The 13,445-nt window shown below is 38.5% G+C and overlaps 1 protein-coding gene across 1 annotated transcript in view; it reads right to left on the reverse strand.

Moving 5' to 3' along the window:
* LOC131978005 (BMP/retinoic acid-inducible neural-specific protein 3-like) overlaps nt 1-13,445 on the reverse strand; it is a 64,236-nt gene that overhangs the window by 15,993 nt on the left and 34,798 nt on the right. Inside the window, exons 3-5 of the mRNA XM_059341495.1 lie at nt 9,835-10,025; nt 6,972-7,162; nt 38-143 (exon numbers count right to left, since the gene is read on the reverse strand). Of these exons, the coding sequence (XP_059197478.1) occupies nt 38-143; nt 6,972-7,162; nt 9,835-10,025 (488 nt within the window). The remainder of the gene's footprint in view (nt 1-37; nt 144-6,971; nt 7,163-9,834; nt 10,026-13,445) is intronic.

The following is a 13,445-nucleotide window of genomic DNA, read 5'->3' on the forward strand; positions in this document are numbered from 1 at the left end:
TTGAAAGCACAATAAAAGTGGTAAAAATCACACACACCTTGCAGCTGGACTTTATTTTCAGGGCTCTGAACCAACACAGAGCTAACAGAGTCGAGGTTGTCATAGTTACTGCATCCCAGAGGACCTGTGCGGGTCTCTGTCACCTGGGCAACAACAAATAAACAATTTAAATTCTCAACAGCATCTATTTTAGAACATGGGTAAGTTAGATTTCTATTTTTTCCCCCCGAATTTTGTTAATTGGCATTTTGCAACACAAAAAGGCTTATGCTGATTTGGTAACAAAACAACATACTGGAAACCACAAAACAGCAACATAGGGTAGCTTAATCACAACGACAACAATGAGAAAAAGAGAAATAAAATGAACAAACAAATAAAATAATGTGAAAAAAACAGACGAATACATATAACATAATAACAATGAGGGAAAAAAGAGAAAAGATGAAAAAAAAGAATAAAAACAAATTGTGTGTGAGTGTGTGTGGGGGGGGGGGGGGTGGTTCAACATAAAATGGCTTGTGCAGAACAATGCATATATATGAATATGAATAAATATATAGATAAAGGTATAAATGAAAAAATAAATATAAAAAGAATTATGAGAATTGTTAATTGGGATTTTAAAAGATAAAAAGGTTTGTACAGAATAACTGCACTTGTAAATGATTTGGTAACAGTAGAAAACAACATACCATGTATGTATATATATATATATGATATGTTGTTATATGGTATGTTGTTTTGTGATGAGGAGAGCACAAAGGGAATAGATACATAAAGACAAAAATAAAATAAAGACAGTTATATTTCTTTACAAAGTACAATATATTTTGAGTGCACTTGTAAATTCCAGATACAAAATGAAGAAAATGTGCATGGTGTGACATAAATGGCGTCTGTGTTCTCTTGAAATGAAGTACTTTCTACATAATCGATTGAGAATGTGAAAGAAACGAAAAACTGTGCTAAGCTCATTTAGATTCCTCCAAATTGCTGTAAGAGTGCTTTGCTGCACTCATTTATCTGCGAGAATACTCCACATTTCTCTTTTTGTCTTGTTGCTGATTGGAGACATTTCAATTGACCTTTTGCCACAAAGCAGCTCCAGCAAAGCATCCTTTTTCACTTCATTTGCAAGAACAGATCTTATTTCAGCGCTGCCCCTTTTCTTGCTGTGACACGGTGGAGAGCATCTAACTGATTCTCATTTTTCTCTCTTTGTGGTTCTGGGACACCATATTTTGTTCAGCGATTTGTCCTGGTCAGGCTTGTCAGAGGACAGTTGGTGTAAAGTGACAGATGGATGAGGCGAGACAATGAGGGTCAGTCGATCAGTAACACAATCATAGAGGGCTGAAGGGCTTGGGAACTCATATGAGGCCAGTGCTGCAGGGAAGTGAAACCTCAGTATGGGGCTCTTTAATCAAAAGCCTAATCCACAAGAAAGGGGTTTGTGGGAGGAAGAATAAATATCCTGTGTGAACGAGAAAAGGAAAATGAAGATAATTTGAGTGCAATTCTTCAACAATAATATTCATATCATATTATAAGTCCCTTGTTTCCCTCATGCGGGATTTTAACACTGATATGAATATGAGGAAATGAGATACAACCCTGGGTTTCAGACCACATGAATATTGAATCCTTATAAGGAATTATTTGATATGCCATATGATATGCCATATGGCAAAACATTGACTGATGAGCAGAGCATTCAATTTCCGCTTTGCATAGCAGCTGCTATTCACTGTAGATACATTCTGGTATATTAAAAATACTTAATAGGACATTATTAGCCACCTGTATCTTGGCACATGACTGAGGAAAAAGGACAGAAAGTGGAGCTTTGCAGAAGATTTTCTTTGGAATATTTTTATTTCATGATGTGAACTTTACATCTAGGTGCTACAGTACCAAAAGTATTTCGGTGACTCATTCAAAAACCAGAGTGGGAGCAAGAGAGGCAGATAAACAAGAATGTTTTGTTCATACAGCAGATGAGTAATTCCGATGGAGGAAGTATTTTGAATTAGAAGAAACCTTAAGCACACACTTGAAAATACATTTTTACTATTTATGTCTCTGGTTCTGGAAATTGCTTGCAAGAGGTGTTCTTACTTTATGGGCACTTTAAATGGTTTAATGTCACTAGATGGCAGTAGACACACTGCCTGACAATTTGTCATGTTATAGTTAACCCGTTAACAAACTACAAGAACTTAGTCCTGTGCAGCTGCAAACATTCTGACCATGCATACTCTCACCCTGCCCCACAAAACTTGATTCGTGGTTGAAATGTGTAATCATATTTATTTGTTTGAATTATATTTTTGTTTTGGGGAAACAGCACCCCAGTTGCAATTCAGGTGGAGAGTGGAACTGCATCATGGGGAACAATGAGCGGTATTTTTTTAAACAAAACCCCATAAATGAATAATAAATTCAGAGGAAGTTGTTGTAGAAAGCGTGTTGTGTCAAGTGGTGTTGGTAAAGAAACACAGATTAATTTTAAAACCCACTTTTATTTACTGGTTTTTACCCAGTATGAGACTCGCCTTGTTTTAGTTGTTTTTGCTTGTTCTTTATTTTTATTGTTTTTATTGTTGGTCTGTCCTGCCATGTACAGCACTTTGTATCAGCTAACGCTGTCTTAAAGGGCTCTATAAATAAAGTTGATTTGAAATAAAGTTGATTTGATTCTGAGAATTTAAGTAAAACTGCTAAACATGCTCTTTGGTAGATGATGTTGCTCTGACAGATTTTTAAAAATCTAATTATAATTGGTGCATTTGGTCACTTTAGCCACATTTTCTTCTGCAGATACAGACACACGCTGTGTGGGACTGTGCTTCAAAACCTGCTTTAATCTTTTTTTCAATTTCTTCTACGACTCCGTCTAGATCCAAGCGTTTGCTAAACCCTGGAACCTGCAAAGTTAAAACCACATACTCCAATTACTCCAATCTTCCAATGTTTATGAAAGTGAAAAATAATATGTGTATCCTGTGATATGTATCCAAACTTGTGCTTCACTTTCATTAGTTTTCATGAAAATCACAAGTTAATATAGTTTTTCTGTAACAGGCAAGAAAATCTTTCTTGCTGGAGGTAGTAAAAGATTTGCACAGTATGTGTGTTGTGACATGTGTTAGGTGAGGGGGCAACATTAGAACAAGCCTATATTACATTACATTACATTACATGTCATTTAGCAGACTCTTGAATTATTATATGTAGATATTATTCACCTGAGGAAAGTCCAATATTACTTTGCTTTGGTTTGGTCTCCACCAGCTCCTCAGAAACATTTCTTAAAACTTGGAAACATTTAATGTCTGCTGTTTGGTGCTGGTCAGGAGGCATGCAGTGTGTTCATCAGAGCTTTTTTGTTGGAAATGGATGCTTTCTGTGGTTCAGAACAGGTCTGATTGGAACAATTGGATTGAATCAAACAAAAAATTTGTGGGCCACAAAAACCAAAACAATTGGATGAATAAATAAGGCTGAAAAGCTGCAGTGAGTTGGTGATTTGCATAGTCATTTGATTCAGTTTAATGCAGCTTTAAGTCTTAAATTGATTTTGTTTATGAGTGTGTTATTATGAGGAGCGTTAATGTATTCAGTGTTTTATGGCTGAAATATATTGCTGTGGCACATTCACTCCATTTAAGAAATAAAAAAATCTATTTGGTGTCCTTGTGCCAGAAGAATGCTATAAAAAATGTTTGTTTGAGTATGATCATAGGTGATCGAGTTAGCCGTCTATCTGTTCTGTGATAGTCCAGACAACAATCGATTGAGTCTGACGGGGAGCACAAAAATGTATTTCTCGACCATAATGAGAGCACGGTACAATCGAGAGGCTGCCCTCGAGATGAAAATATGAATTCCTGCTGTTTACTCGATCAAGTCTGTCGCCTTGTTCATCACTGCGTGTAACAAATATTGCCTGATTCAGGTGGGGATTTCGGCTTCGATTCAGTCTGTGAAGTTTTCAAAATCGTAACAAAATGGTCCCCGACTCTCTCAAATAACTGGAGTCATTACTTGTTGTACAAACAAGCCGACCTGATCACACACTGCTCTGCACCATGACTTCTTTAAGAGACCCAGAATTTCCACAGCCAATACCCAGCACACCACTACAGTAACAGGCTTTTCCTCCAAAATGAGCTTCAATTACCCCTTTGCATGGAGACAGCAGGGGGGTCTTCGCCTCGCCAGCCCTCTCTCATTCATACCTCAACTTGTTCGATTTCAAATTCATGCAGAGGAGTGCTTAGCTGTATCTGTTCCGGCAGTGTGTGGGTCATCGCCCTGTGGAAACGATGCACAAGCGTGGAGGAATGTGTCGCTCCTTTCTGACTCACTTTCTACCAGTGATGGAGGTGAATCTCTCCTCTTTCCACTTCCTACTTGTCAGTTACGCCAGATGACTGCCTTTGGAGCATGAAAGCATACTCTCTCTTCCTCTCTGTAGCTACAGAAAAACCCTAATTCCCAAGAAATGAAACAGACAAAAGCATCTGCCTCTGCACCTCTGATGCGCCCACCTTAGCTGCAAAAGAAATACCCAGCCCTCCCTGAACACAATGTAGTGAGAGGACAGAGCTTTGATATAAGTACAGGGAGTCTGATTCATGTTCTGCTACAGCAGAGAAAGCCACACTTCACAAGAAGACCACCGCTGTGTTCCAAGGAAGGAAAAAGGCAGAAAGGAGGGTCAGCCTCCGCGCCGTAGCCCTATTAACCCCATGCTGCCTGAAGGTGACAACCGGAGGCAGAAACCTGTCACAAGCGGTGTTTCACAGGATTCATTTATCTTCCCCCTCGCCATATGTGCTCATCATAGAGCTTCCTACAGATGTGATGCACTCACGGTGGCTGAAGATCACATCTTATCACAAGGAGGCTGATAAAAACCACCATTCTCCACTGCTTTTTCATCTGCGTTATCATTGTATTTGGCACCACATGTTTGAGAATTTTTAATCCTCTATGGTGCGCATTATGAAAAAAATGTTTGGAGTGTCTTTTTTTGTCTTGAAATAGACCAAATAAACCAACATGGTCTCACAGAAATCCGTGGAATAACCACGGAATCACTCAAATTTCCGTGAAACTGACTGGATTTCGCTACAATGCAAGTTAATGACAGTCATATTTTTCTGCCGAGATCTTCACCACAAAGTGATTATGTACATTCACTGAGTGAATATTTAGGAAATAAAACATATATTTCTCGCTAGAAATGTGATCAAAATCCATTTTTATGCAGAAACTAAGTCAAAATATTAATTTTTTCACTAAAAATGAGAGAACTGTCCGCCATGTTTTTTGTTCTGACCGCCGGAACCTTGAAAGTCACGTGACTTGGAACAAACCAATAGGAAAACTTATTAACTGTCTTTAACTTGCATTGTAGCGAAATCCGTGTCAGTTTCACGGAAATTTGAGCGATTCCGTGGCTATTCCACGGATTTTGAGTTAAGCGAAATCCGTGGCTATTTCACAGATTTCTGTGAGACCAGGTTCAAATAAACATAATCTGAAGATTTTGGGGTTTGTTGCCCGTAAGCAACATTGTACCATTACGGTGCACAAGTGAAAAAGAAAGTTTGTAAAATTTATTTTAACATTATTTATTTCATAAACATGTGTAAAAGATTCAGTAGCTTCAACGGGGTACAATACATAACATTTTAAATTTAAAAACATTATAAAAGGACATTTTTTAACTGAATGTTGCCTGAACCAACGACCCATTGAAATTATTGTCTTGAACAGTCTTAGTTTATGAAACTATCTAAAATGAAGGTTTTCTCACCTATGAGCAGGAATATCTTTTTTTCAAGATGGAAAAGGGCCAGGAAATGACGTTTTGAGTGATTTTTTGTGGCACAAAATGGCAAAGCTGTTTCCTTTGGAAAAGTCTGCAAAATAGGGTTTTAATATGGCCTCTTGGAGATCATGTGACAAATTAAAGCATTGTTATTGGTTCCCTATACTCTTCCCTTTTTTTTAAAGTATTGCATCACTCAAAAACATGCATTGTATAAATTTGACAGGCCAAAAATTGATATGTTGCCTGAGAGCAACACCGTACCATAGAGGGTTAATATAGTTAGTATAGGACAGATTATCATATCCTCTCACTTCCAGATATAATTGTGCTTTGATTTCGCTCAAAGAAGACTTTCTCTGGGCAGCTTCCCTTGTCAGCAGCTCCAGTTGGCAGTGAGAGGTACATCTTTAATCCTTAAACCCAGAAATCATGTACCGTGATTTTGTGCATGCTCATGTTTACAGTCAAAGCCAGACTGCTGCTTGATAACAAAGGATAAAGAAGAGACAGGAGGATGAGGTCTTATGTTTGTGATTGCAGGCTCCAAACAACAGAAGACTTGCTCTCTGCTGCTGTTGAAGCATCGTTTTAGAGGAGAATATGTTCCTTTATACAGATCATACACACTCTAGTGTCATTTGAGCAATATGTTCTAGTTTTTTGTATCACAATTTTGCCTAATTAAGCTTTGTTGGTTATTTAAAATCCGTAGGACGGCAATTTCAAAAGTGTGTTGACTATATATCTCCATTGGTGACTGTAGATATATAGAATGTTTTCTGATAGTTCTTACTTCCATAAATGTAGATGATCTTAGTTTGCATTCTAATTTTGCAAATGCTGTTTTGAACCTAGTACGAAGCAAACACAGGGGATGTGTTCAGTTTATTTTGTTTGTTTGTTGACAATATGAGAAAAGATACTGCAGGAAACGATGCAACAGAAACTTGCCTAACAAGTAGGAGAGGCAGTCATCCACCAGCACTACCAGCCTTTAGCTTCAGGCCATCTTAGCTTATTGTCAAACATCATATTAACCTCATTTTTCGGCTGATTTAATGTCTGATAATCAATGATTTAGTCTGTGAGGGTGCCTCAACAAAAAAGCTATAAAAAGCATTACCTTGATGGCAGTGGAGGCGATCTGGATGTGGTGCAGCTTGCGCAGAGTGCTCTCCCTGTCGATGAAGTAGGAGGCAGCCAGCTGGTGCAGAGCTTCCAGAGTCACAGTGGAGGAGTTACCCGAGTAATCGCTCACCTCTGCTTTCTTACTCAGTTTCCTCTTGTCCACAAATATCGTTAAGGCCTCTTCTCCTGCACGGAAGCACATAAATTGTTTTTAAAATGCTATTTTTTTTCTTCAAAGGTCTCGGGTGTGCACATTATCCACATTATGTTCTATTTTAAAGTACTTCTTTAAGGCTGCTTCTCTGACAGAAAATCAAAGAGTTAATATCTTAAGTGATGTCTGCTGTTTGTCTCTATCTTTGGAGTTAAGCACTCGTTGCTGAGGTGTTTATGCGCTGCACTTCCCACAAATCACTTGTCAATCAAAAAGCGTGCCAACTGTGTCAGACCTTTTCACTTAGATTTTCTGTTAATGAGGTTTGATTGTCTGCATTTGGCACTCTTTTCATGGCAGCCTATGATACCTTTTTTTGTAGTTGTTACATTTGAACACCCTAATGTTACAAACGTGCCACCTGCTATTTTCCAGTTGAAAAGCATATATTAAATTCCAGCTGCTTAAGAGCACAGGAGCATAGCAGCCATACAGGAGCGTCTAAAGTATAAAGACACTTGACCACAATTACGAAAAGCCACATCTCTCTGTATCATTCACCGTGGATCATAGCAATCAGCACTTCATAAGTCCCGGGGCCATGCTGCAGCACACTCTTTGCTTGAGAGTCCCCAAGACACTGGACATCATATTCCTCATTGTAATGCAGTGTTAATGCTTCAGGGCCATTTTTCTGCCCGCAGCCTTTCTTCCTCAGCTGCTGAAGGGCAACCTCTTAATATCACAATCTATTTATTAATTTCATTAAGTCCATATGTTTCCGAACACAGAAGCAATCCATTCAGAACCACAGAGGCATATCTCTGGCAACCATCCAAGGCAAACTCCTCATCCTCCTCTCTTCATACCACTAAGTGCTGGCTCGGAGCCAGAGTGAGAGGCTGCATTGGCTCAGGCAGCTGGTAAGGTTGCATTTTATGCAGCCACTCACAACTGCGACCTTTTCTAAGCCAGGAGCCAGGTCTGAAATAATTGACAAGTGTTGTTCTGTAAAAGCAAATCGGCTTTGCAAGACTTGCCTGGACCTTTCTGGCATCTTAAATTAGTTTTTTTTTTTCCCTTCTTTTTTCTTCACTCAGAGGACCATTAATGCTTGTCCATTCATCACACTGCAGAAAACCAGAAATGGGGTGAGTGTGGCTTGGAGTGGAGGCTTTACAGGACACAGGCTTTTTACATATATTCATACAGTACATCTCTGAAGAGTGATATCTGTGCTGCCAGTGGCACAATATTTTGCAGTGATGTGTTATTCAGTTACTTACTGTGACCGAGTTATTGTGCCATGTCCATCTGTTTTCCATACCCAATGCCTAGGGGAGCAAACTCTAAAAGCTTTTATCAACACAAATTGTATACTTTACTAAAGCCTATATCATCTGGGAGGGAAGTAGCTCAGTAAAGCACATGTTTTACTACAACTGCTACAATTTAATACTAATAATCTGTATACTGGAATAAAACAAAAACACTATATTTACATGAAGTCAGCTACTGTTACCTGGGTCCAATAGCTTAGAGTTTTTATTGAGAAAGTTTTGCAATCATCTATCTAAGAAGCGCCTGTGATATGTGATCGTGTGTGTGTGTGTGTCTGTGTGTGTGTGTGTCTAGGCTAGGGCATATCTCGCTGACCGACCGACCTAAGATTTCTTATGTGGCTTGTGCATGGCACGATGTGCACGGTGTGCATCCTCGATTTTTTTACGATTTTTTAATTCATTTTTCAAAATGTCATCATTATTTACGTGGGACGTGTTGCATCATTGCACTGTTTCCGATTGGACGCCTTTTAGGGGAGCTCCGCCCCATTGTGTGATAGGCCTACACCTGGTCAGTAACACAATTCACTCTGGATTTCCACGCCTGACTCATCTCATCTGTAAGTCTATTTAGCCTACCTATCTTTCAAAGTTTAAAAGTGCGCTACAAGGTTGGATTTTCCAATAATATTCGAATAGTTTTCAGCGAATATCAATGTTCAATGTGTATGTGCTGGATGGTGTATGTACCTTATGAAAAGTAAGTGTTTTATGGAGTTGCAGACGTTGTAGTGTGGCATGTAATGTGCAAATTCTGTTATTTGCGATTAGCATGCTAAGCGGAGATTTAGCTTTATTCGCTTCTTATGTTGCATTACTATGTAATTCAGGGATGACATTCATGTTGCTTAGCGTAATGCCCATAATCATTTGATATGAGATACTTACATGCAATATAGTATATCAGCTATTTGGGTTCATGTTAATGTACTTTTAGTGCAGTATACTGCGTAATGTGCTATCTCACGATTAGCATGCTAACGAATACATACTTCCTATGGGCACTGCACTAGTTACTCTTAATTGTCTAACTATCTACAGATGATACAATCTGCCAGCAGGAGTAACCATTTCCTCCAGCAATATTGTCTATCGCTCACTCACAATGAGCCTGAAATCAAGGACCCATTGTTCAAATGATTACTGTGATTTCTCAATGTTCCTTCTTTGTTAGTGGAAATTACATACAGCTTGAGCTAGGATCCAAGGCTTGAAATTAAAAATGATGAGGTGCATGGCTTAGTGAACAAACACAGTACTGTTAGTTGGCCAATTTATCCCAAGGGTTCAATTGGTTACCTAGTCGAAATCCAAACAGTGTAATCACCCTATATTCACTAAAACATCTGTTTTATGTTTACCTCCCAGTGTAGCTGACAACAGGAAGTGAGTCCCATACTTCCTGATGAGGTTGTCAGTGATCATCTGGGTGGTGGGCCGGCGGCCCAGGAGTCTAATGTTCTTGATGAACTCAGGAGTCAGAGGTAACGAAGACTCTAAGAAATCCCTCCTTTCCACTGCCAAGTTGTTCACCTTCCATCTCCCAAACTCCCTAGGAAAATAAAAACACAAAAACAACGTTAAATATCACTTGTATTAAAAGTGGAGTTTAGTTAAGAGCGTAGTAAGAAGAAGTCTATTAACAGAAAGGTCATAAAACATTCGAACAATCACTTATGAAGTCATTTGGGCCCCAAATAAAGCTCATGTTGACTGGTTCCATCTTCTTTAATTTGAAGATTTGCTACTTCTCCCTTTTTTATATCATTGTAAACGAATATCTCTGCGTTTGGACTGTTAGTTGAACTAAACAGGCAATTTAAAAACGTCGCCTTGAGCTATCGAACATTTTGATTGATTTTACCATAATTTGGAAATTGAATAAACAAAAGACTTAATGAATTAGTCCAAAACGAATCAACAGATTAATAGAGAAATAATCATAATAGCAGTAAGTACACAGGTAGAATATGTGAGCCTGCAGAGGGCAAATTCACCTTCTCTGCTTCTGATATAGCTCCATTGTATAGGTAGATCATTTGCCTAAAGCTGAGGATGTATGCAGAATAAATGATCAGAAGAGTGAGACAGAGCAGAGAGAGAGAGAGAGAGAGAGAGAGAGAGAGAGAGAGAGAGAGAGAGAGAGAGAGAGAGAGAGAGAGAGAGATTCATTTAATTCATTATGTCACTGTGGTTTTGCAATGTAAGGAATCCTTCGACCATGCCGACACAGCCTGAACTGAAGTGAAAGTGAAGTGATGGAGAAAGAAAGAGAGAATGAGAAAAAGAGAGAAAGCAGGTGAGAGGAATCATTCAGAAAAAAACCTCATCTGAAACCGTGATTGTCACCTGGGACGAAAATGTGCTCCTGCTACACAGCTGACAGATGTTTTCCTTAATAGCCCATCATGACAGAGATATACATCCAAATGAATAAAGTACAAGGTGGTACAAGAAATAGCCCCATTGCTCAAATAGAGCACGCAGTCTGTAATGAGAGAGAAACAAAGAGGGACCAAAAATGTCATAAAACTGAAGGAAGTGAGAACAAAAGACTGTGTCAGCCTTTGTTGCCTTTTCATGTTCTTCTCTTTCCCTCTGACAGCTGCATGTCTGACCTCAGCTTATATGCTCTACTTATATGAATCCCTCATGCTTCATTGACTGTAATTTATGTGGACATTTTAATGCATCACATATTTGAAAGCTTGAAGACAGAAATCCAAGCTGTTCCAAGGCGTTTTTTGTGCCTTTTTTATATTTAACTTTCTGTGTCCATGTATTTCACTGCAATAGAGAAGCAGCACAATCATGGCTAGAAGTGGAAACAACTCAAACATGTCTTTTGTGCAGAATAACATGGTTAGAATGAAAGAAATCATAAAAAAAAAGAAAAAATTCAAGTTCAATTTCTCTGATGTTGTGTGTAATAAAATGGAATTAATATATCCACTTTTCCAAGTGCCCATAAGTGTCATATAGGGGAGGAAATTGGTTTTACACATGCTATATATATTGAACTTTTTGCATTTTTGAAACCTCTACTTATGACATCTCCTGTCCTCTCCCCTCTGCTCTGTGTAAACAGAATTTCAGTGAATATTTGTCACATGGTGACTGTTCGTCTCAGAAGAATCCACCATGGCTTCATCATTGTGCTGTTGAGCTCAGAATTGAATGTTTTAACATTTCCAAATGGTTTATTGTAGAATGTATGAAGAATAAAGTGTTGCAATTCTGCCAGAAATATCAAAATGTTAAGCTTCGTTTGGGTCACTTTTGCAAACGGAAACCTTTATAAGCAATGATCCGTTCGAGAACTTGCGGAAACATCACATCCTGACAATAATACCTGTTTTTACAGTTTCTTTCTACAATAAACGGTGTGCTTTTGGTGATCTTTCAAAGAAAATATACGTTACATTTGGGGTTCAGAGGGTGAACATGTTGCCAGTCAAAGCAGCAGGAAGAGAGCTACATTTTAATAAAGCTTAGTATACTGTTAAGACTTTATTCTTGCCTATCTCCCTCTTCCAGCTTTTTAAGCTATTGTGACTTTGTACTTTCATATAAAAACCTAAAACATGTATTATTGAAGGAACAACAAAAAAAAGATATGTCAAAGGCAGCATGGTAAACTGAACTGGAGGAACCAAAGGATATGGATGTTCAATCAGTAAAGACCAGCCTGGCACCCTGCTCACATTCTCTCTAGTATTTTTTTGTAGAACACTTGCCCAAGGGAAAGCTCTTTGAACCAGTATTGTACTTGACAGTGCTTTGACTCATATACAAAGTTATTCCATTTCCAGAAAGTTCAAGGTGTTTAGTGGAAGATTTCCACAGGAAGTGTCCTTCACAGATACTTTTGTGTCTGCTTGACTTGCAGTTCCACACTCAGCTTGACAGTGAGAGAGAGAGAGAGAGAGAGAGAGAGAGAGAGAGAGAGAGAGAGAGAGAGAGAGAGAGAGAGAGAGAGAGAGAGAGAGATCATGCTATGAATTAAAATTAGACGTACATGTGTTTTGTTTGTCTGACATTTGGCAAAGCAGTACAAATTTTAGGCGGAGGATATTGTGTTTTGAGAAGAGAGGTGTGCATGGCATCCTTCATCTGAACAGCTCTGCAAAGTCAAACAAGTCATCTGAGAGAAATAAGCTGGTTTACTGTTTTAGAATCTCAATATGATGCATTTAGTTTGTTGAAATGATCATAAAAAATCCTCCATTATCTGTTGTTTTGAATCAGAACAAGATTAATAACAGACATTTAAATGCTAAACCACCATTTATCATTATTTGGTCAACATAATGTTGCATTTATTGCAGCTGGGACTGGAAACAAAATATCTTCTCAGAAACGTTGATAGCAGAACTAACTCATTTTTATCATTCTAGTTTTGATTTGAGGCTCTAATGACTGGAAAGCTTTGAAGGAGCCTCATGAGTGTGAAGTTAATCACCAAAGGAGCAAAAGCAAAGATAAAACTAAATCAGAAACTTCTTTTTTTAGGATAAGCTCTGAGCTCTGACATTAAATGTCAAGAGTTTCGATATTTCATCAGTCTGCAGGTGTGCTAGCTCTTTGAGGCTGTATGTAGGCCTTGGGAGAAATGCCAGTGTTAGCATGGTAACATGCTCACAATGACAATGCTGATATGTGAGTTTAGTTACTAGCCAAAATTTTTCAAAGTAATACTCAACACAAAGCACAGCTGAAGTCAACGGAAAAGTGATGATGGCAATAGTGGAGAAGTTGAGGGATCACCAAAAATGTCTGAGGTTAAATCACGACTTGACCCGCTGGTGGATCTATTGTAAAGTTAAAGGGATCAGCCAATCACTTAACAGCTGGCAATCGCCACTTCCAGAGTGAAACCAAAACAAAAACAGCTAAAATCTTATTTAAAACTCAAACAAAAGTGCCACGAAAAACTCACTAACCTGCTGAGTTCTACTTCAAAAAAGAGTGT

Source organism: Centropristis striata, chromosome 9, assembly GCF_030273125.1.
Source record: "Centropristis striata isolate RG_2023a ecotype Rhode Island chromosome 9, C.striata_1.0, whole genome shotgun sequence".
Lineage (NCBI taxonomy): Eukaryota > Metazoa > Chordata > Actinopteri > Perciformes > Serranidae > Centropristis > Centropristis striata.